This window comes from Nomascus leucogenys, chromosome 4 (assembly GCF_006542625.1).
Source record: "Nomascus leucogenys isolate Asia chromosome 4, Asia_NLE_v1, whole genome shotgun sequence".
Lineage (NCBI taxonomy): Eukaryota > Metazoa > Chordata > Mammalia > Primates > Hylobatidae > Nomascus > Nomascus leucogenys.
In genome coordinates, this window is record NC_044384.1 from 3,015,254 (window position 1) to 3,040,223 (window position 24,970).

At 47.4% G+C, this 24,970-nt stretch overlaps 1 protein-coding gene across 7 annotated transcripts in view; it reads left to right on the plus strand.

Annotated features, from left to right (window-relative positions):
* MBP (myelin basic protein) overlaps nt 1-24,970 on the plus strand; it is a 155,277-nt gene that overhangs the window by 26,161 nt on the left and 104,146 nt on the right. For all 7 annotated transcript variants that reach the window (XR_004029605.1, XR_004029606.1, XR_004029607.1 and 4 more), the window contains exon 2: nt 1,724-1,799. Coding sequence is in view for 4 of the 7 variants with exons in the window: in XM_030810249.1 (XP_030666109.1) it covers nt 1,749-1,799 (51 nt within the window). In the remaining 3 variants the exon portion in view is untranslated. The remainder of the gene's footprint in view (nt 1-1,723; nt 1,800-24,970) is intronic.

Consider the following 24,970-nt stretch of genomic DNA (forward strand, 5'->3'; position numbering starts at 1 on the left):
ACCCCAAAAGGACACAGTGAATTTAGCCTTTCCCTTGGTTAACCCATTCTTATCCAGTAAGGCACCACATGTGCAACAAACCCTCATTTCCCAATGAGAAGATTGCCCCTTCAAGGTTTTTCTGGTTGTCCAATTTAAATAAATTGGGAAGGTAGAATCGCACTGGACACTGAAATCATCCGCAAAGGTAGCCTTGCGTTTTTAAAATCATACATATCAAACTATTATTGCTTTTTTCACTCTCATGCCATGAAGCATGGGGAAGGCACCTGGTTCTTGCAGGTGAGTTGTGTTCATATCATCACTAGAACTGCGTCTTTGATTTCCCAGAGCCTCATCTGTGGGCACTTTGACCTAAGTTGTTTGAAGTACACGTGTTTTAAATCTCCCTGCACGAGCCCCTCACCGGAAGTCTTATGGCGGGCCCCAGTTTCCATCACACACCATGAAGGTGGGTGGGGTTTCCACTCTGGTCGGCTGCTAGTCGTCTCCCACACACGTGAGGGAGGTGGACTCCAGGAGTGGCGACTGTGCTGTATGCGTTTGCTTCTCTTCTCAGCAGTCCTTCCAGCGGCTGTGGGGTGATGGGGGTGCCCGTCTGCAGAAAAGTGTCCTCAGCCAGTCCTCCTGAGCCACCAAAAAGGGACCCCGGTAACGTGGGAGATGGAAAAGCTCGGCTGTCAGGCAATTCTCTTTTCTAAAGAGAGACTTTTGAGGAACACAATTTGCATTGTGTTCGGGCGTATCTACTATTTTGGAGAGTCCCCTCTCCCCATGTTCAGAAGACGGTTCATCTTGTTCCCTCTCAAGGAAAGCTGTTCCTGGGTTCTACAGGAGAGTAGGTACTCACACCTTTTTCAAAAGAATACATCCATCATGGAAAACATGTTGTCATTGTCCTTAAAGACTCTGGTCACCTGCAGCCTGGTCTGGGCTGATGGTTCCAGTGGCCCTCAGCTGAGGGGCCCCAAGGCCGGGGCAGGTTCTGCAGGAAGGCTGGAAGGAGCAATTTGCTTGTAATGGGTGTGGCTCAATTCTTCCATTCTTTGCATATCTTGGGGGAAAATCATAAATGTGCTGCTAAGGTTTGGGTTAGAACATAAAAATGAGGAGTAATGTGCTTCTTAAATCCAACTTTATCTTCCCTACAAATTCTGCAGATTCTTTGGACACTTGTCTGTTAAGCCATCCTTGGTCTGATGTTGGCTTTTTCTGTGCTCACAGTTTCTTTAAAGCAGTGAGCATGAATAGCTTTTTACTACCTTTTAGTTTTAGAAGAGTGTCAGCACCTTTCTGACATCTCAGCTCATCTCATTACAATGCACCTGAGTATGGGATGTAATTCTCTGTGTGTGTACATATGTATGGATGGATAGATGGATGGACAGATGAATAGATATTTCTGTACATATACACAGATCTGCAAGATTTCTCGAGACAGGTTGAAGCGTGTAACTGAACAGAATTTGGATGTTGGTGCAGTTCTGTTTTCTAGCTCTTTGCACGGGATGGGAAGATAGCGTTTGTTAATAAGATGACTTGGACGTGTCTCTTCTGTTTTCAGGGCCTTGGTTTCCTCTTCTCAAAAATGGGCATTACATGTATCACAGGATTGTCTTTCTGATGGAAATATCACAGGATTGTCTTTCTGATGGAAAACAACAGCGAAAACTCTAAGAGCACTAGACTTAGGGCTAACGCTGTCTTTCTCTTTCTCTTTTAGCCTCTAAAGAGCCAATCCATTCAGGATGGGAAACCACGTAGGCAAACGAGAATTAAATGCCGAGAAGGCCAGTACGGTAAGACGCTACCTGATCCGAAACATGCACATGTCGTTTTCTTATTAAACACAAATCCCCTTGGTGTGTCAGAGCCTACGGGCATGGGCTCTGGCTGCTACACTCTTCTCTGACAGCTGGGTGGAAGCCTGGTCCTTGTTAATTATTAATAATTAATTATTATGATTAATGATTAATTATTAATAATAATGATTATTGTGATTAATGATTGATTATTAATTTATTCAGGAAGATTGCATGGCAATAGGTATGTCCTGACCTTGCAAAGAAATAAAGGAATGAAGGAAGGGAAGGAGCTAGGAAGAAGAAAGAAAGGGAGGAGAAAAGAGACACAGAGAAGGAGAAAGAGAAAGAGGGCAACCAGGAGGAGAGGAAGACGAAGCAGCCCTTCCTCTTGGTCCATGTTCTGTGATTGGTCCTAAAAGTATCAGGAGGCTCTCAGAAAGGAAAGAGATTGTAAATTCCTTTGCTCTCGTGCAAAAATACTTTTGATTTTTTTAAACATTTTTATTTTTTAGGTAAAGGTATTTCCAAACTGCATTCTTTCTAACTAGCTGCTGGTTTGAAAGAGTATGAAAATTTACACCCATTCATAAACAGTGAAACATATCAGATTTTTTTAGCTCAAAAACCTAATTCCATCTACTAAGGTTCCACTTATTTCTTCTCACCCACCGTGGAGTTTGCCTCTGACTTTTCTCTCTGGTCTGGTTCTGGAAGAACTCACACTGAATCCCAGAGGTCTGGCGAAAGGACAGGAAATACTTGAGCTGTTTCCCTGGCCCTCTCCTAGATCGATAACCTCCTTTCTCCTGCGTGCGGCTACTTGCCTCCTCAGCAGTTGGCCTGCCTTTGGGGTCATGCTCTGGCCTGACTGCATATTGGAATCTCCCAGAGACTTCAGACCTGCCAGGGTCTTTGCCCTCCTTAGATCCCAATGCAGATGTGGGCATTTTTCGAAGCTCTCCAGGCTCTAGAGCCAAGGTTCCAGGTTCCTCCTGCTCCCGTGTGTCTTGTACTTTGGCTGTCAGGATTTTCCTCTATTGATTGGATCATCACCCTTTTGTCCCTAGGACTTCCAGGAAGTCCTTAGCGCAGACTAAAGTCCAAGGTCCTCAGCCTCTGGCTCCAGCCCTTCTTCAATCTCACTGTCACTGGCCTTTCCAGTGGCGGCTCCCCTACAGCCCTTTCCTAACCCTTATCAGGGAACATTTGGAAAATATAGTTAAACAAACAGGAAACTGCAAATTAAAAATCATTCCAATCCTTCCAGCTAGCAAGAATTCATCTTCTTTGTATTTCTAGCGCAGCATTCGCCATCGTCCGCCTTATTTGAAGGCGTCACTTCCTCTGTCTGATTTGGATTCTCTACATTGCCTTCGGTTCCCCTGTAGTGCCCTGAATCATGGTTCTGGACCCTTTTCCCACAGAGACACTCAGGACAGATGATCCAATGATGTTGACAAGGACCACAAATGCCCAGGGGTCCTAGCTGTCTGTCTCTCTGCCTACCCCTCTCTCTACACTGAAGAGTTGTTTCAGATTGTGAGGAGTAAGCCTGCCAGTGTGCACAGAACTGTGGACCCACCCTGATTTGTATGGGGGCGGCCCTTGCTCTTGGTCCATGCTGTGTGATTGTTCCCAGAAGTATCAGGAGGTTCTCGGAGAGGGAAGAGATTATGAAATTCCTTTGCTCTGATGCAAAAATACTTTTGATTTTTCAACATTTTTTATTTTTTAAACGTATATATTTTCCCCTCAAGGGAAATTATTCCATTTCATTGGTACTTTAATTCAACATAAAATTATGTGTCTCCAACTCGAGGCAGATGGTGGTGCACTAAAATGTCCAGCTGCTGAAGATGGGCTGGGGTGAGGGTCAGGGGAACCCCCGACTTACACCCAAATGCTTTAGAAATGTCCGCAGAATTGAACGGAATTGAATTTCAGTCTCCAGACCTCTTCACTGAGGTCTGTAGTGCGTTTTTATTTAATAGTAATAATAAACTTGGAAGAAATGGGTCCTTCTCTGATTTGTACTTGAACTCAATTTCTGCATCAGCCACATGAGTAATTTTCCATGATTTGCTTTCAAATCATCCATGGAAGGTGAGTAGGTGACTCTATACTGTTCCTGTGTATATTTTATCTTAATTAAAGTGATAAACAGTATTTAGTTTCTTACCTAAGGATTTAGAAAGACTAATTTTATAAATATGTAAATGGTTCTAGTCAATGTTGAATGGGTGGGGGTGACTCATTATTTTATTCAGCCCATGCTTAAACTGTATTACTGATAATGTCAGCATTATAACTAGCAATAACAACCATAAATGTATTAAGTTACTAATTTATTAAGAACATGGCTTGGATACAGTATCTGCACCAGGAGGATTAAGTTTCAGCTAAAAGTGAAAGTGGAAAAAACAGCTCTGCTCAGAGGTCTCCAGGCTGTTAACACTGTTGGTATTTTAAGTCTTAGAATGACTGATTTGCAACTCCAGTTTCAAGAAACCTCTCTGTGGTGTACAGTGTCTTTCCTGTTGTTGACGCTGTAAAACACCCACATATGTTTTTAATTTGTTTAATGCTATCAGAGTGAGATTGTTGAGCCACAGCAAAGCCCATACTGAGGCTTTTGTTTTCTGAAATCTCATGTTTAAAGTTCTGATCATTTAAAAACCTCAAAACTTGGAAATTTTAAAACTATGGTTCCTGTAGGTAGTTTTAAGAAGTAACAGCTTTTTTTTTTTTTTCACTAAACTTGATGGGAAATATTTTGTGCCCTTCCAAGTACATGCTCTGTGATGCTGCATAGCTTAGTAGAGCATTTAAACTTGAACCACAAAAGAAAACGTGACGCGAGCTCCAGCCGTGTCGCCTACCACTCTGTACATTTCTGTGTGTGATTCTGGGAGGCATTTTTCCCCCTGATGAGAGAGTCGAGGAAAGTTTCTGTCAGTTTCAGGTGCTGGTTACTGATCTGTCAGCACGGAGGGCAGCTGCGGTGGGGGCTGCCCGGTCCACCCCACACACTGCCTCTGCAGAGCCGCCCCACTGCCCGGCCCAGGCTGCTCAGGGACCCCGCTCCTCACCCTGCTGCCACCTACTCCACCTCTCCCCACCCACACTGGATGACTCTTTCCTCTGCCGTCATAGAGCCTGCGGCCGAGTGCTGTGATACAGATCGTGGTGATTTGTTTATCATCCGACTTCTTCCCCTCCTATATCAAGGAGGGAACTTTCCTCTCTCTGATGCCTCCATCTCTAAGCCTGGAGCATCCCCAGCACATAACTGGCTCACAGATGTTCGAAAGAGTAAATGAATCACACCTATTTCCTAACTTCTTTTTCACATAAAAGCTCAGTTTCCTGAGCAGGCTTTGGGTGCCATTGGCTGCTGGGGAGGTGGTGGGGAGGCCTCGTCTGTTGCCTGTAGGAGCTTCCAGTCTCCTTTGCAAGTTTTGCCCTCAGTGACTCAGGGCTTTGAAATTTGCTTCTCTCTCATCCCAAATAAGCCACGGCAGGATGTAAGAGGAAGAGAAACTAACTAAAGGGTTAACTGTGGAATGTCTCTGATTGGTGAAAAAAAGACACTTTTCCAGAGTTGCAATGTTAGTCCAGTCATGTGGGGCGCAGGTCCCTGGTAACCAGTAGTTAAGCCGCCTTCCTGGGCCAGTTGAGGGTCAGAACAGGAGACGTCAGATTCAGGCAGAAACACTCTGCCCATCAGAGGAGTGGGCAGCCTGCCCTCCTGACGCGTGATTCACTCGTGGATGGAGTGTAACTTCCTCCAGACAGGCGCAGTTTCAGGGCACAGCTCTCCTTTTCAGAAACGAAGAAACTCCTGTTCTACCTTTGACTCCCTGTGTTTTTTAAGTTGCAGGGAAATTTGGCTTCCAAATGGTCCTGCCTCACTAATTTACCAGCTTTCTATCACTCTGCCCATTTTGTATTTGGTTCTCCGTCTTACTACAGAACTTGGCAGAACCCAAGAAGGAAAGGGTGCCAGCTGCCCTGGAGAACTCAGGGATGTGCCTCAATGTCAGGAGAGGGGCAGGGGGCAAGACCCACCCACAGAGGGATGCCCTGTCTTATGCAGTCTTTGCCTGCCTGGCAGTCCTTGGTCCTTAGGACATAAGACACTTGGCTTCACTGGCTACTGGAGGAATTCATTCCTTTTTGGCGGTGTGAATCAAATGGGCTGGGCAGTTACCTTTGGGAGGGTCAGCAAGCGCTCAGAACGTGCCCATGTGCCTGGCCAGGCTGCTTGAGGCTTTTCTCCCACAGCTTTCTCTGAATGCTGTGGATCTGTTGACCTGTGGGCTTGCTCTCTGGGGTTTTCTGGTGATAGCTAAGCCTCCTGGGGATGATTCACTATGTGTTCAAAACACCAAACGAGACCAGGTGCGGTGGCCCACACCTGGAATCCCAGCACTGTGGGAGGCTGAAGCAGGCAGATTGCTTGAGCCTAGGAGTTCGAGACCAGCCTGGACAACAAAGTAAGACCCTATCTCTACAAAAAAATCAAAAAATTAGCCGGGCATGGTGGTGTGCACCTACAGTCCCAGCTACTCGGAAAGCTGAGGTGGAAAGATCACCTGAGCCCGGAGAGGTCGAGGCTACAGTGAGCCATGATCACACCACTGCACTCCAGCCTGGGCAACAGAGTGAGACCCTGTCTCAAAACACACACACACACACCAAACTCTATCTAGGCCAGCACTAACACTGTATTAGTGCCTCCTGTGAGCCAGGGACTTTGCAGACGTTGTCTACGTTGTATGTTGTATGAGTTCTTGGGACTGCCATAACAAAATAGCACAGACTGGGTGGCTTAAATGACCAACATTTCTTCTGTCACAGTTCAGAAGACTGGAAATCTGACAGCAAGGTGCCAAGGGTTGGTTTCCTCTGCAGCCTCTCCCTGGCTTGTTGACAGCGTCTTCTCTCTGCGTCCTCCAGTGGCCGTCTCTCTGTGTGTGTCTGTGTCCTAATCTCTTCTTAGAAGGGCACCATCACGTTGGATCAGGGCCACCCTACTCCAGTGGGACCTCATCTTAATGCCATGGCCTCTTTAAAGGCACCATCTCCAAATGCAGTCACATTGTGAGGCAGTGAGGGTTAGACATCCACGTATAGATTCCGGAGGATCACAGTTAAGCTTATCACATGTGTTACTTGATAAACCCCAGCAGCGGCTGCACAATTAGAGTAGAGAAGGAAAGCCCTGGGATTGGCATTTGCTGCCACATCTGACACCTCCTGGGGAAGGGACTCCACGCCAGCAACCACATGCAGTCTCTGCCCTGTCCTCAGGAGACAGCAGACCTGGTTTCTCTTCTGCAGATTCTGGTTGGGCCCTTCCTGTGGCAAGGTTCCTTCTTCCTGCCTCCTGCCACAGGCCTCAGCCGGCGGCTCCTCCCAGGGCAGGCGTGCATCTGCAGAGCGCTCATCTCCCAAGTGCTGACTCATGGCTTTGCGCGGCCCTCCCCATACTTAGGACTCTCAAAGGATCATCTTCATTCTCCTAGGGACTGAGTCTCAGAGCTGGGCCGGGCCTGCCCGAGGCCAGGTAGCCAATGGTGGGGAAGCCAGAGAGCAAATCCAGGCCTGGAGCCCCAGGTAGCACAGCCAGGCAGAAGCAATCCCTGCATGGGAGTGTCAGTCTTCTCGTGGCCACAGGAAATGAGAAAGAGACAGGTGAAATCATTTTAATGTCATGTCTTTTCTTTGACCTAAGAAACCTCAAATGTCATGTAAGCATAGAATCCATGCAAAAATTGTTCATGAAATGGTTTATAATTCTTCTCCCATGAAGTCCTCACACTCTGGGATATATTTTAACTCATGGTGCAGTGTGGCCTGGCTACGTCTCAGGTGCTGGGTGGCCATACGTGGCTGGGACTGTAGGTCTGGGCAGCACAGCTCCAACCCTGGCCATGCCCACGCCCCCTGCCATCTATAGCCAGGCAGAACACACACTGAGACCCCCCGTATAGTGTATGTCATGCAGTTCGCCATCCCCTTTGTGCATGGTACCCATTGCTTGATAAATAAGCACTTTCTAAAGAAGTCAGAAAAAATTGTAAATTACCAATATTTTTCCCTGAGAGATGCTTACAGGTCCAATTTTTCACACACTCCCCCTCCCCTTGTATGAAATGAGTTGGGATTGATAAAGATGAGGAGGAGGGGAGGAGGCTGAGGGGGAGGATGGAGAGGAGGGGAGAGAAGAGAAGAGGGAGGGGGAAGGAGGAGCGAGAAGGAGGAGGAGGAGGGGGAAGGAAGAGGCGAGGGGTTAGTGGGCCAGGCTAATAAACACAGTTGTAAGGGTTGCCGTGGATAAAAATGCAGTGCGGAGGAGGAACCAGGAATGGCCTGTTTAAATCTGCCCGGACTCAGAAGCCGTTTAGGGCCAGTGAGAGTGATGTTTGCTGAAGTGCATGCAGCCCCACGTCCCACTCTGCCCTGCCTTGGCGGTGCCTGAAAGCCCTCCCAAGCCCTTACAGCAAAGGCTGAGACCTGGGACCTTAACACAGGTTCTGAACCAAGAGCTGTGGCTGAGCCCTGCAGGTGTCATGACATTTATCAAGTTGTCTTGCCACGAATTTTCTCTGACAACAGACAGCCTGTTTGTAATTCATGAGTGGATCGATCGTGCGCTTTCCAAGTGCAGGTGAAAATTAGCTGTTTAGGATTGAAAGGAATGTTTTAAATGCTTGTTCATTCCTGCATTCATCTATCCCCACACACACATATTAAAAATACTTTTTATTAAATGCCCACTCTGCATAGGACGGTGATAAACTTTGTACGTGAAAATTCTGGCTTCACCACCAGCTAATTAAAAATACTTTTTATTGAATTTCTACTCTGCATAGGACACTGCGATAAACTTTGTGAATGAAAATTCCGGCTTCACCACCAGCTAGTCTGGTGATCTTGGGCAAGTTACTTTCTCTCTGAGCTTACTTAAGATGGTAACATGATACGATGATAACATTATGTAAAGTAAGTGAGTCCACATGTGTGGTGCACTTAGAACACCCCCTTGTACATAGCAAGTGGTGTGTGTTGTTTGGTGTTACTAATTTTCTTCTTATTGCTATTATTGTAAAAAAAAAAAAAAAAAAAAAAAAAAAGTCCCTGTATCTGTCCTCAGAATAGCTCACGGTCTAATCAGGAGACCAACAAAATTACGAAACCACATTCAGAGCAGTGATGGGTATGAAGAGCTAAGGACAGAAGCAGGACTCCCTGGGGCTGTAGAGCCCACAGGCCATCAAGAGAAGCTATGGGGAAGGCTCACATCAGAGGGAGAGACAGGGGTGTCCTTCCCCATTTCCCAGGGTTGAGACAAGCATAAGCAAATATTTAAATACTGTATTTTTTTAAAAAAAAGATTTGATCTGGGGCACCTGCTGCAAACCTCTCCCACTCAGTATCGCCAAGGCTATAGGGTCCGGCTGTCCCCCAATACCGGCTCCACCCAGTCCAGCTTTATCCCACAAAGAGCTCTGCCTTCCAAAACACCTGGCTCTGCAGACCCATCCAAATGTAACTCACAGAGCGATTGCTGGGAGACAGCCACCCTCTGTGATGAATCCACATCACTGTGTGAGTGGCTGGCAGCTCCTAACACATCCCATTGAGATCTCAATTTCTGAGAGGATGCCCGCTGGGTGAGGCTGCAATTTATTAACACAGGTTGGAATCGTCTCAGGCTATGTAGAAGACGTCTGGCTGTGCAGATGGCCCTGGCCGAGACTCTGTCTCCCAAGAGTAGCTGTTTTCCTCTTGAATCCTGGAAGCTCGAAGCTCCCTTCTCCCCTAGGACATCGCCCAGAGCAGCAGCATCCTGCGGAAAAGAGTGTCAGTGGCATCCTTTGTTATGCAGAGGAGATGGAATCCTCCCGGGTGACTGATAGCTGAGAGGGAGGGAGACAATCACAACAGGAAGAGCTGCCACAGGGCTCCCCTCTGCCTGGCCCCTGCAGACCCCATCTTCACAGGTGGAGAGCTGGGGTCCCAACATCTGTGAGCCATGACCTTTGGGAATTTACCTGAACGATTATCCAAAGGATCGGGGGAGCCCCTGCCCCGAGTTGGCCCACAGTGGGGCTCACTTGTGTTGCCCTGTTGGATGGGGGGTGTCCATGGAAGGTTCCAGAACAGGCCTGGTCTCTGGGGACCCTGTACCCTTCCCCATTGCTTTCTGCTCCCCCACTTCCCACCAACCCAAAGGAGTGGGGTTTGTGGTGGCCTTGAGTTATTTGTCAACATTTGAATTCTTTCACTTTGGTTTTTTAAACATTGTCTCAGTTCACAGGCGAATGAACTTGAAGAAGAGAGGTCTAAAAACCTTATTTCTTTTTCTCATATGAAACTCACAAGGCTTGCTAATTAAAAACAGTAAACCAGGAACCTTGAAAAATAAAAACACAACCTGTAGTTTATCTTCACACTTTTACATTTGCCCAAAATGGGTGAAATCAAGTGGTGAGCTCCTAAAACATTCCAAAACCTAACAAGCAGTAAGTGTGAAAACCTGCTTTTCAGCTGTGGGTTGGCTGAGAAAAGCTAGCCTCTGGGCTTTCCCTGGTCGTAATATCTGGCTCAAAAAGGTCCTACAAAGATGCCTAGCAATATTTCTGGATTTTTCTATTTAATCAGCTTAAGAAAAAAGATACCACACTTAAAAATAAGATGTGAGAGCCTGTAAAATCATATCTAAATTTTACAGTGGAGAGTAACTTACTGGTCTGTTTGGTGTTCCAAATTAAACAGATTTTTTTTAATTTAAGCTGCACATCAAATCTAAGTGCAGACAGGAGGAATGAGGCGCACGCTCTGTACCTCTCCAGGGGTAATCGCACCCCCTGCAGAATCTGCTCCATATTTAATCATCATTAAAACCCAACTCTTTCTTGATGACACTCTCCAGATACTATTAAAATGACATTCTGAGAAATGAGACATTTAGTTTGCAAATATACACAAAGGCATTGAAGCAATTCAGCTCTTTCCATCAATGTGTAAATAGAATCTTTCACTTTGACGGGAAAAATGCTTTTCCTTTAAAACTACTGACAGCCCAGCTGTGAAATGTCACTGACTTTTTCCAACTAGGAGTTATTTTCTCATGGCCATTCCTTTATGGAATCATAAATCCTGCAACATTTTATCCTATGTGCAAGAGATTGTCAGGGTATTTAACATCTTTAGTGAGTTCTGTTCTTATCATATCATCCTCAGGAATGAAAAATAATTATATTTTAAGCCATCACTAGCTCACAGCTGTTTTATGCAATCATCTCTCTCCGCAGTAAAATTAAGTCCAATGAGTGTAAACTTTGTTTTTGCTGACGGAGGTGACCTCAGGCCCAAATGGTGCGTGCACGTGGTGGGTGCTGATGTTGAGGAACTGTTTGTTAAAGGAATGAATCCTAACTGCCTGGGGTGTCTACAGAACATCTCCAGACATTCCCCTGCCCAGAGGCAGATCCAGAAACCACAAGACTGGGTGACATCTGAGCACATAAATGCGAAGGGAGCAGGAAAAGCCGTCCATCCTCCCTGGAGGACAGCAGAGGTGGGACTGAAGCCCAGACCCGTCAAACCTCCAAATCCAATGTGCTCTTTGTCCCTCCCTCACACTTCCTCTTGCATTATGTGTTGAAACCTACCCCTGTCACCATAACCGTTTCACAGAAAGGAAAGCCCGATCACTCAGAAAGTCACTTCCTTCCGGTCATCCAAACCCACACCTGGATTGCTGTGACACGGCTGTCAGGCCATTGAGCGCTAAATTCCCTGGGAAATTCTTCCTTTCTGATCTGACTGCAGTGTGCTGGCAATTGACAGATCTGTACGTGTGAAATTTCTATTTTATAGGTAAGTCACATAAGCAGATTTTTTGAGAAGTCATGTAATTCTTAAATTGGTCATTTAATATATGTTTAAAAGCTTAGGGAACTGAAAAGTAGGGGCTAAAGACACTCACCGATCTCGCCTGACACTTGGACACATGCAGGCACTGAGCAATGCCTGGAAAATTCTTAGACTGTGGGTGCCGACAGGCTTTTTACTGTACCTTATCTTCAGCAGAGTTTAGAACTCTTTCACACACACCTCCCCCATGACAAACCTCTAGAAAACTCTTGAACTCAATAGCAGAATATTAGACGATCTCTGTGTAGGTAGAAGTGCATTAAAATGGCCACATGACGTGGTCGCAGCTCGCATTTGTTGGTAACTTACTATCCAGACACTCCCCTGCGGCACCTTCCAGTGGGATGTTCTGCCATAGCGGAGATGTTCCGTATTTGTGCTGCCTGGTGACACATTAGCCTCTAGACACATGTGGCCCACATGAAACGAGACCTGTATAACTGAACAACTCTGTTTTTAATGTCATATATTTTTAAGCAATTTAGATGGAAGTGGCCACAGTTGCGAGTGGCTCCCCCCTGGGACAACAGAGCTCTCCTGTGTGCTGGCTGTGGCGACCACTTATTCTCCCATTGCCCTGCTAGACAGGTATTAGCTCTGTTTGTCAATGAGAAAAATTGGGGTGTTTCCCAAAATCATACAAAAGTTAATTTTGAGTTCAGAGGTAAACTCCTCTGAAAAATACAGTCACAGTTATGAATGCCCCAAATTGAAAAGGACGGCGCTGGCGTGCTGTAAAAAACCACAGCACAAATGTACAAGTAAGCTCTCCTGTGCCCACCTCAACGTGGGAGAGTCCTACAGTCGTCATTTAACGGGCCACCCCCAGTAAAGTGTCCCCGTTAAGGTGTGGCTCCTGCAGAGTCCGGGAACCGGCACTTACGAGCAAGGGAACCTTGTGTGGACTGCCTCTGGATGTGATGTGCCCCCAAAGCCCGCCCTGCTGACTTGTGTAGTGCTTCCATAAAACTTCAGTGAGCTCCTGAAGAGAGGAATAAAATAATACAGAAAAGGCATCCTTTTAAAGAGAACCTTTAGGCCGGGCGCGGTGGCTCACGCTTGTAATCCCAGCACTTTGGGAGGCCAAGGTGGGCGGATCACAAGGTCAAGAGTTCAAGACCAGCCTGGCCAACATGGTGAAACCCCGTCTCTATTAAAAATACGAAATTAGCCAGGTGTAGTGGTGAACACCTGTAATCCCAGCTACTCCGGAGGCTGAGGCAGGAGAATCGCTTGAACCCAGGAGGCGGAGGTTGCAGTGAGCCGAGATTGTGCCACTGCACTCCAGCCTGGGCGACAGAGCGCGACTCCATCTAAAAAAAAAAAAAAGACCCTTTAAAAACCTGTGAATAGTCAATAACCTGGTTACAGTAAGAAAAACCCCAAATGGAGGCATGTCTGACTTGAGAATGAGCATAAGGCATGGTACTGGTGTGGTTTTATGAAACCGTGTTTGCATTTGGGAGCCAGCAGACTCCCCTAACACGTGAGCATGCTTGCAGGCTGCTGGGCGGGGTGTCCTGTGCTTCCCGTGAAGCAGTTGCAGTGCCCGCCCATGGGAATTTCCTGTGAATGCTGTGTTTGAGATGCAGAATTTCTTAGTGATATCAGAGAACAATCTTACGAGGTTCACCCTTGATAGCAGCCTCTCAAACGTTTTGAGTCAGTAATGTTTTGCTTCTGGAGGAGATTCACAAAGGAAGTCTCTCATCCATGCTTGGTGGAAAGCACACCTGAAGGTCATTCTGGTTTGGAGGCAGGGAAGTGGGCATTTTGCTTCATCTGATAAACTGGTGACCTTTGTTAAAATCCCTTTGTTAAATTGGAATGCAATGATTAAAGACATAAGGCGTAATTAGCAAACAAGGGCAGCCTCTCCACAACCTTTATTAAAAATAATGTGGGGGGCCGGGCGCCGTGGCTCACGCTTGTAATCCCAGCACTTTGGGAGGCCGAGGCGGGCGGATCACAAGGTCAGGAGATCGAGACCACGGTGAAACCCCGTCTCTACTAAAAAATACAAAAATTTAGCCGGGCGTGGTGGCGGGCGCCTGTAGTCCCAGCTACTCGGAGAGGCTGAGGCAGGAGAATGGCGTGAACCCGGGAGGCGAAGCTTGCAATGAGCCGAGATTGCGCCACTGCACTCCAGCCTGGGCGACAGAGCGAGACTCCGTCTCAAAAAAAAAAAATAAATAAATAATAATAATAATGTGGGGGTGATCGGGAAGTGGTGCCTCAGGGCAATGTAAACCCACGAGGCCTCCACACGCCTACACTTTGTGCACACGGCCCACCTGCGGCTCTCTCCTCATGCCGGCTTCCCTCTGCGGCAGCTCCCAGACCCAGCTTCGGTCAACCCCCTCGAGGTGACCCCTGGGACCCCCGTATGAGCCTCTCTCCACCCGGTTCCCTGATGCTCCCGGAGAGCTGGCCCAGCCTCCACCCTGGGTCTGGCTGAGGGTGACAGGGCTCCAGGCACGCAATCCAGCTTCTGCTCAGACAACCCAGGGGCGGGCACTCAGGCACCGGGGATGCGGGCTCTGTTCTTTTGCGCACAGCACGGGCATCCTCGGCCTGGGAGTTAGCTTACCAGCATCATTTTTGTCAGAAACTGTGACCCAGTTTGCAAGCGGCCAACTTTAAACAGACTTTGGGAGCACAACATTGAGCGCTGGTTGCTGCGTGTGAGTGATAGAAGCATAACAACAGTTCTTTGTGTGAAGTCAGAAGCAGCGGAATACGCACGCGGGGCCGGTGTGTGCCACACTGAGCAGGCCAGCAGGCGTGTCTCTCGTCATCGTCACAGACTGTAGTGGGGGTCGGGGAGCTGCTGAAGGAAACGGCCGATTTCGTGAAATGAGGAGCTTGCTTCTCCCAGGAGTCTGGCTGGTTTGTCCTCTTGTTTTTAGCTGGACTCGTAAAGCTCCCCCTTCCTTATTTCTTCCTTCACTGATCATGTTCCTCAATTGCATCCCTGCGTCTGTAACTTGTGGCTTGGTGAGATCTGGCAGCCAGCGGGGAGGCCAGAGAAGGGAGGATCTCAGCCTGTGTCAAAGACGCCACAAAACCGGCAGAGCAGGGCTGATTTCACTAAACAGGGTTTTTAAGGTGGAATGGTGTTTGAGTTGTAGTGGATGCATCTCTGTGGACGAGTTGTCAAGTTTGGGTCTGGTTTCCGTGTGTCCATTTGAATCTGGAGAGCGCGGTGCTGAGTGTGGCCCGGCTGAATTCTGTTCATCAGTTATTGGCGACTTCCCTGCCTGTGTTGCCATGACGACGCTCCTTCCTGGAAGAGTGGAGGGGCTGGGTTTCCCCGGGTGGGGAGCGTATTCAGCGCCCTTCTGCAGATGCCCCCGCGAGGGACAGAGGGAGGGTGCAGCCTGACGGGGAGTTGTTTCTATCACCAGTCTGCTCCGCGCTGGCCGCGGCCCTGGGCATATGTGAGGCGCCGCGCACTGTGCCAGGTCATTTCAGAGACGCCGCCGTGTAATTGCAGCTGTGCAGAAAGGTTTATTTTAGACTCTGGAAGTGGAAAGCATGCACTTTCGTCTAAAATCTGTGCTTGCTTTTACTATTAGGAAAGAACTTTTTTATATTTAATAAAATGCACTTAAAATGTTTTAAATAAGATGAAACCTGAAAAATCCAGCTTTCGGAATGATGTTCCCTACCTTTGGCAATCTGGTTTTAAAAGTTTAAATTTGGAAGTGAGACTTTTTATATAATGGAATATGTTCGTAAAAAATTAGATCTCTGTGTTTGCAACTGTGCATATGTAGTGTGTGTGGGCACGTGTGTACATGTATGTATGAGTGTGTATGTATGGGTGTGTGGTGTGTATACATGTATGGGTGTGTGTCTGTCTGTGGTGTGTATACATGTATGAGGATGTGTGTGTGGTGTGTATGTGTGTGTGGCATATATACATGTATGGGATGTAGCTGTGGTGTGTATATGTGTGTATGTGGTGTGTTTGCATGTATGGTGATGGGGGTGTATACATGTGTGTTCATGCATGTGTGCATGTGTGTTTGTGGTGTGTATACATGTATAGGGATGTGGGGTGTGTGTGTGTGTGTGTGTGTGTGTGTGTGTGTGGTTTCTCTTGCCCTGCAGATGCCGTCCGTGGCGAGTGCCCCTGAACACTGTGTGGCCCCTTCCCGAACTCAGCCCCAGCTCTGCACCTGGGTGGTTCCTGCCTGTCATTCTCTTCACTGTAGTTTGATGCCTGCATTAATCTAATTATCATATTTTAAAATGTAATTATCATATAATTATAAAGAAAATTCAGTATTACATTTCTGCAGCCTTTGATACTTGGAAAACAGAGTCCTTGCTACTAAAGAATTTATTAAATATTAAATTAAATGATGTATTGAATGCACCCTAAATTATGCTTGAGCCCAATTCATATATAACCAAATACAAGCTGCAAGTCAGGCAATTTTGTAATTCCACTAATTATCCACAGTGATTTAGGATAAGTGCAGTGTAGATCATTGTTAGCTGTGTGCAACCTCACTGTGTGATCTCATAACTGCATTAAGGCACTTAACAAAATACCATGTCTAGAAATGTTCACGTAAAGGGCTAGCTTGTATGTTGTTTTCAAATGTGTGGTAGGAATTCACCTCTTTTAGGAATCAGTTTGAGGAATGTCCTGTGAGCACAGCCCAGGCTCACTCTCTGCCCTCTCACAGCAGGCCTGGGCTCCGGCTGCACTGCCGCCTCCCTCTGCCACCTCTGTGCTAGCACGGGGACTCTTCCTCCCTTCCACCCTGCCCGGCCCTGGGCCTGTGTGAGGTCGCCCCTTCTCTTCTCCTCCCAGGGTAACGAGGGCAGAGTCATTTAGGTTGAGACTCGTCGGTCGTCCTGCAGATGGGCAGGAGGAGCACAGCAGATACAGTGCTAGAGGGCATGGGTTCAGAGAGGAGAGTCCGCCGCTGAGCCTGGACTTCACCATCCCGGGGTCAGGAAGGTGAGGCTGATAAGGACAGCCCGTGAGCCGGGAGGATGGACAAGTGCATCGTGTCCAAAGTGAGTTGTCAGGAAACGTCCCACCAAGGAGAGAGCACGGGGCCATCAGACACCCGGGAGTCTAAGAGAGATGGAGACTGAGGACTGGCATTGCGGGCGCACCTGGAGGTCACAGCTGCAGGGACAGAGCCACCTCAGTGGTGAAAACTCAGTCAGTGTTGGTTGGCGAGGAAATGGCAGGAGGAGATTGGATTGGTGTGTATGGAAGTCTGTTTTGAGAAGTTTTGCTGTAAAGAGGAGCTGAGACTCAGAGTGGTAGCTGGTGAAAGGATGGATCCAAACAGTGTTGTTTGGTTTGGACATGTGAGTGTGAATAGCACGTCGTCGGCTGAGGCAAATGGTAGGATGAGAGGGTACAGAGATGTCTCTGATTTTAATTTAGTAACATTTAATTTCATGCTTGCTAGAGTTGCGACTTTGTTTTGAAAAGGAGGAAAGCAGGTTTGTCTCAACCTCAGGCAACAGGGGCTAGATGTCACTACGTGGCCCCAGGACTCCCCCCGAGGCCAGTTTACACCTTCGTTTAAGGCTGGGGCCCCTCTGATAGGTGGGCCTCCATGTGTCTGCTGACCAGGGAGAGCAAGGCCACACTGCACAGAAGGCCACTGCCTTCACCTGCACCTCAGAAACTGCGGGTCTCAGTTCAGCAAATCCCACCAAGGCTTGGAGGTGTGCCAGCAGTAGTGTCTGATCTGTGAGTGTCTGACTATCGTGTCACAGCCAGGGACAGCCAGGGACAGATGAAGATGCCATTCTAGGTGGTGTGGGGACCCCCCTGAGCCTTGGGTTTAGGAATGCATGCCTAGGAGTTAAGGCAGGAAGAGACAAGGGCCTGAACTGACTTCTCATCACCTCCTGCAGATATTTCAGGCAGATGCACCAGCCAGACTCCCTACGCTGTATTTTTGCTGTCAGACCAAGAAGGAAATATTCGTAAAAATCATGGCAGGATGGGACCCTCCGGCCTGAAAAGCACTGTAGCCTCCAAGAGCCCAAGAGTGGCTGCTCTCACGAACTGCCACACGCTGAATGCCTAAAACAACAGGAATTTATTTTCTTAGGGACCGGGAGGCCAGAAGTCTGACATCAAGGTATGGGCAGGGTCATGTTCCCCTGCCTGAGGCAAGGCTCTGTGGGAGGATCCCCGCTGCCCCTCAGGGCTTCTGGAGGCTCCTGCCACGTTCCATGCCTTGAGGCTGTGTCCCTTCATCTCTTCAGTTTCTGTCCCTGCCTTCTCCCTGCCTCTTCTCTTCTTTGTGTAGCTCTCTGTCTTCTCTCCTTAGGACACTAGTCATTGGATCAGGGCATACCTGGATAACCTGGTTGGGTGAGGGAGGAATTCCTGCCCTGGGGCCATGGAAGTGGCCGCACACTTGACACCTGACACTGGCCAGGTGAGGTGTGAGTCACTCTACTCACAGCCCGAGGGAGGAAGACAGGGCCTGCCAGGCAGGGCCACACAGGGGTCACACCTAGGAATGGAATGAACATCCAGGGGCTGTGGAGGGCAGGCCGTGTAGCTCGGAGAAGGCAGTGCCCTCTGTCTCCTTTGTAGTATGAAGAAGGCAGGTGCCCCGTGTCCCATGGAAGGATGTGACGGGCTACGTGAATAATTCCTCCAGCTGTCAGGGAACCAAGCCCTGTGATGCAAGGTGAGCACCACTGTGCCTGGCCCTATGACAAGGAGGGTGGGTGGCCCAGGCCTTGTCCATCCGAGCAGGGGGGTGTCCACACATATACTCAGGCCTTGATTTTAGGCCTTGTAGCCCATGCAGACTGATCTCATCTGGAGATCCTTAACTTCATTAAATCTGCAAAGACTCTTTCCAAATAAAGCCACCTTCAAGGTGCTAGGGGCTAGGACTTGGGCATATTATTTTGGGGGGAAAAGGGGCACAACCCACTGCAGGGATCATTGCTGATTTGAATATAAAAGGTGGATTTGTAAAGTTTTATTCAAAAAAATTTTTTTTATCCTACCGATCTTTTGTATTATTATAAAAACCATAGTTTGTTTTAGAGAAATAAAGCAGCACAAAAAAAACTGTTTAATAATGGCAACTTTACCCAGTGCTAATGACTTACAGTATCTCCAGAACATTTTAATCTGCATGTGATTATTATCATGTGCATGCATCATACTAGAATAATGGTTCCCAATGTTTTTGTATGTAAGAAGGTTATGGGCCTGTGAGAACATTAAAAACTGAGCATCTGGTGTGCCCTGAATGTTGGTACCTAGCCCCCAACGTGACAGTGTTAAGAGGTGGGTCTTGGGGGTGCGGTTAAGTCCTCAGGCCCCTCCTTCATGGATGGGTCCTGCCCTCATTAAAGGGGCTGGGGGTTCCCTTGCCCCTTCTGCTGGACGTGGACGCAGCTGGAAGGCACTGTCCCTGAGGGATGCCCGGGGCCCTCACTAAAGCCACCTCTTCCCAGCCTGCAGAACAGGGAGGAAGGGTTTTCTGTGGTTTATAGCACCCAGGCTACAGTATTTGTTTATTGAGGCCCCAGAACTCGAAGACGCATCCCGGAGGCCAGGTGGCCATGCGTGGCCAGGGTCTCTGCTGTGGGTGAGAACCCGGCCTTAGGAGCCACGTAGGTGTGGCCTGGAGGGCCCGGGCTCCCTCCCCAAGGCCGTTCCTTGCCTGGGCTCAGAGGGCGGGAACCCGCCTGCTCCTCCCGCTCCCCTCCCGGCGCCGCGTGGAGTGGACATAGGCTGTGGAAGTCCCCGGAGACCCCTGCCCCTGTCTCCTGCCCCGCGGGGTGCCGGCGGTGGCCGCCCAGGCAGCAGAAGCGCGCAAGTGGGAAGCGGGGATCCCAGCCCACGTGCGTGGGGTGCTCCCAGCTGCCCCGGGACCCGTCCCCAGGGCGACCCTGGGAGGAGAAGGCCACGTCCCAACGCCTGCCTGGAAGGAGGAACCCGGCCCGAGAGAAGCTGCCCGGGGCGCCCGCAGACGCCCTGCGCTACCCGCCCCTCGCCTTCGGGCCGCGCCCCGGCTCCCCGCCCCAGGCCTCCCGGCTCGCCTCCCCTCCCCTCCTCCTGCAATGTTTGCCTCCAGCCTTCCCTAGATTCCCACGCCGGCCTCACCCTACAGCGCTGCGCGACTGCTTTGCAGAAGCCAGATGATTCTGCCTGCGCAGGGATGAAGCGCGACCCGGCGCGGGAGGGAGGGAGGCCCCTGCGCTTTGGCTCCGGCCGCGCCTCCTACCTGGGATCTGGTCTAGGGCTGGCGAGCTCCGCGGGACCCTGCTCAGAGCGGGGCTGCGGCACCACCTGCCGCGGGTGGCCAAAGCAGAAAAAAAAAAAGAAAAAAATGGGAGTGGGGAATACAAATGTCTTATTTTCTTTTAAAGGTAAGGTCACCATGAATGTTGGCCTTTTTCTGGGGCCAGGGAGACCCTGGCCGCGCCAGGTGAGTGCGAAGGTCGTGCGTTCCTCCCGCCAGGCGCCGCAGGCCTTTTCCCTAAGGGGCAGAGCGCCTGCGCGGGGCTATTTCGCCTCCTGGATGGTTCAGGAGTCCCTCCCTCTTTCTGTCTGCAGTGGCAAGGGCTCTGCCAGTGCTTCGCGTCCAAAAGCATGTGTCTTCCTTGTTGTTTTTTTCTATTGAATTAATAAAGGGGCTGTGGTGATTGATGAACCATTTATTTTTATACTTTTCAAATAAAACAGATTGAATGTAACATTTGGTGGATCGCCTATTCTTCGTGGCAATTTTAGTCTTTTTAAAAAGTGGTTTATTGCAATGCGTTTCGAAGTGAAATATGACGTGGTGTCTGGAGAACATTAGAGGAGCATATACTGCTTCCTTTTGACGAGCCGTTCTTAAGACACTTTTCCTGTCGTTGTTGGAATACAAAATATTGAGTTGTTCTGTTTTGGAACATTGTAATAGCTCATGCCTTTTTTGCCAACTCCTCAACGTTTAAAAGAAAATCGGTTTTTTATGGTTTGTTCTTGAGCTTGTAATAATGTGCATTAAACTGTGAAGACTAGGAGATTGATTTTTCTTTGAAGTCATAATTCCCTTAGCGCTTAAAATAGAAGTATTGTTTCATGAATAACTCAGAGAAACCCATTTGATCTGCATTATTCCTGGATAGCTTAGTTGTGTGACCTGTGAGAATGAGTTGAATGCTCCATAGAGAGGTTTTTCAGTATTTTTATGACTTGCATCTTCGTGTAACCATATTGTATCTTGATTTTATTACCAACTACAAGACTAGAGAATATCTGTGGCCTGAAAAACAACATTTCTCCAGAATGTGGATTTGCAGAGAATATCCTGTTCAGACTCTTGAAAATGAGGAATTGTCCCTAATTGATCGTGATGATTGGCATCTATTAGCACTTGCATGCATGAAATCTTTGGAACACATTCAGTTTCTTAATAAAGTCAGGGTGACTAATTTTTCTGTCGAACGGGTAGAAACAAGCATTAGTGTGGTCTGGGTTTCTCCAGCTCTTAGGACAAGTTGTAACAAATTCGCTGTTCTGATGATTCATCTTTCTGATCACAGGAATAGCAGAACTCAGCTTTGAAGAAAGTCATCTGCAGAGATCATGGCAGTTCCATTTTGCTTTCTGAGTTTGCTCCTTTAGGTAAGGGAACCAGAATGCAGGTGCAGTTAGAATCAGTCTCTCTGTCTGTCTGTCTGTCTGTCTGTCTGTCTGTCTCTCTCTCTCTCTCTCTCTCTCTCTCTCCTTAAACTTATTGCACTGAGGGCCAGGTATAGTGGCTCACACCTGTAATCCCAGCACTTTGGGAGGGCAAGGCAGGTGGATCACAAGGTCAGGATATCGAGACCATCCTGGCCAACATGGTGAAACCCCGTTTCTACTAAAAACACAAAAATTAGCCGGGCGTGGTGGCAGATGCCTGTAATCCCAGCTACTCTGGAGGCTGAGGCAGGAGAATTGCTTGAAACCAGAAGGCGGAGGTTGCAGTGAGCCGAGATTGCGCCACTGCTCTCCAGCCTGGGAGATAGAGCAAAACTCTGTCTCCAAAAAACAAACAAACAAACAAACAAACTCATTGCACTGATGCTCACATTAAAACCTGGTTTTTAGCTTAAGAGGATTTTATGTTCACCTTTCCTAAGGCCTGATATGGAAAACAGTCAGAAGATGAATGACAGTAAAAACATAATGGTGACACGTGGCATTGGCTCCATGCTAGCTGAGCACCAGATACTGTCATGAGCCTTACATGAGCCCTAAAAGGGCCATGAGATCATTTAATGTTCACAGTGACCCTGTGAGATAGAAAATAGCATTCTGCCTATTCCACAATGGGAGAGAAACTAAAGAGAAAGGAAGATTGGCAGGCCAAGCTACACATTCAGAAAAGGGTACATCCTTTTTCTCTGGTACTGTCTTTTGAGCAAAGATCTTTCTTTGTATATTTGACCTATTGCCCTTCTACCACATCTGCATTATAGGACACAGTTCAATATAGAAACACACGTAGGCACAGGGGAATATGTTCTGGGGAATTAAGGAGGACTTTTTTTTTTTAATTATATGAAACTAAAGGAAGTGTATTCACCATCAAATTAAGAAGATTGGAGGATTCCATTGCATTCTTCTGTTTTTAATAATGTTCAATATTCTTTTGAATTGAATAAAGGCCCTTACCTTACATGAATTAGCTTTAAGTGCATTTTATTCAAACTTGAAATTCACTCAGCTATCAAACTCTTGTAGTAAAAGAGCTACACTGAATCTCTCTCTCTCTCTCTCTCTCTCTCTCTCTCTGTCTCTCCCCCACCCCCCTTCTTAGTGCGATCATCCTTCTTATTTTACTTAACCAGCTGATGGAGCGATGGCTTCCAGGAATAAATGGCACAGTATTTTGTGTTCCTAAAATAGAAGTATGTCCAGTTACATAACAGACCTTGATAAACAGTCTCATGGTGACACTGGTTAATGTTTGTTGGGTGTAATTTCTAGAAGACAGTGTTTAAATAATATCCTGAGCACATTTCTTTGTATTATCAACCTAAATAACAAACAGAAAGACTCTAAAAAACCATGTTTATCTAGGAATTGCATTGCAATGGGAATACATGTGCCATGGTAAGCTATGTGTGCATTCAGGGAGGTGAGAGAAGACAAAACTTTTTTAAGGGAAAATAAGGAGGATTATACATTGTTTTGAGATAATTATCCTTGGCTACAAGGATCAATAACAAGGGTGGTGGCAGTTGGAAGCCAGACAGGCAGTTGCTGGGCAAGTGTCCTCACAGAAGTATCTGTGTGTGTGTGGCGGGGGGGGTGGGGGCGGTGTTGTAAGTATCTGTGTTTGTGTGGGGGGGGGGGCGAGGGGTGGGGGTGGGGTTGTGATGGTCTTTTTGCAGGGTTGTGGTTTTTGCAGTCTTTTGTGGCAGCTCTTGTCATCAGGCGTTTATTTGTGCATGAAAATCCTCCCTTCATGGCCTTCCCTGGCTCTATTTTTCAGCATTTTAACCCGAGTGACTCCATTTTCATTCTGACAAGCTTCACAGTACTCATTATTTAAACACTACCATCTTAATTACACCACAAAATGATCTCACAAAGAGTGTGGCTTTAAACTGAAAGGGCCATTTACTAATCTAAGTAATGTTGTCTGTGGGAAAATGGCCTCCTGAATTCCCTCCAACACGTGGTTCCAAATGCCCTTTCAGTAATGTTACAATGTTTCATTTTTGACTACCCATAAACTGAGCAGTTATGGTTTTTTTTTAAAAAAACAGCTTTATTGAGATGTAATTCAAATGACATACAATTCACCCACTTAAAGTGTGCAATGTAATCTTGTTTATGAGATTCCTGGATATGCGCAACTGTCCCAACAGTCAATTTTACAATAGTGACTTCACCTGCAAAAGAAACCTGTACCTTTTAGCAATCCCTCCCATCCCTCCCACAGCCCTCAGCAACCACTGGCTCACTCCTTGTCTCTAGGGTTCGCTCTTCCAGATATTTCATCTGAATGGAATCATTTCCATGATCTTTTGTGTCCAGATTCTTTCATGTAACATGATGTTTCCAGGGTTCATCCATGTTATAGCATGTATCAGTGCTTTATTCTTTTTTATCTACTATATTAATATATAGCTAAGTAATATTCCATTGTATGGATATACCACATTTTGTTAACCCATTCATCTGTTGGTAGATGTTTGTGTTTATACTTTTTGGCTATCATGAATAACACTGCTATAAACAAAAACTCAAGTGCAACTTTTTATGTGGACATATGTTTATATTTCTCCTGTGTAGTTTCTTTAAAAACAAATCCTGAATTCTGATATACTCATGTTATCGAAAGTGCTTCCTGTGTTTTCCTCTGATACTATCAAAATTTGTCAAAACTTTGTCAAAAGAAAAGGTCAAAGAAAAGGGTCCTGGACATCGCTGTGATTTTCCTGTGGGTCCTCAGGGTTGATCAGGAAGTATTTACTGAGACTTTACTCATAAACCCATTCAAATAATCACTCTAGGTGAGGCACGATGGCTCACGTCTGTAATCCCAGCACATTGGGAGGACAAGGCAGGCAGGTCACTTGAGGTCAGGAGTTCAAGACCAGCCTGGCCAACATGGCAAAACGCTGTTTTTACTAAAAATAGGAAAAAAAAATATTAACAGGGCATGATAGTCCCAGCTACTCGGGGGGGCTGAGGCATGAGAATTGTTCAAACCCAGGAGGTGGAGGTTGCAGTGAGCTAAGATCGTGCCACTTCACTGTAGCCTGGGTGACAGAACGAGACTGTGTCTCAAGAAAAAAAAAAATACTCTATCCAGAAGCAGAATAGCCCGACTAGCAATTAGTTAAAGAGAATAGTTAGTCTCCTTAAATGTTAATTCCCCACATTTCAAAACCAGTCTGGGATTCTGGCACTGAACCACATGGCATTCCCTAGACCACCTATGACAGCCAGCCGCTGCAGGGAGGAAGGATTCCTCGTCCTTCTGAGCCACATGGCGTCCCCCAGACCACCTGGTCCAGCTGCAGCTGCAGGGAGGGAGGATTCTTTGTCCTTCACGGTTCTTCCCTGAGCCGCGTGTCCAGTCAGCGTCTCACTGGGTCCTGGCTATTGGGTGCGCACTGGTGTGTACACGTCCACGCTTTTAGTACATTCACAGGATTGCACAACCATCACTATAGTCTAATTTGAATACATCTTTGTCAGCCCT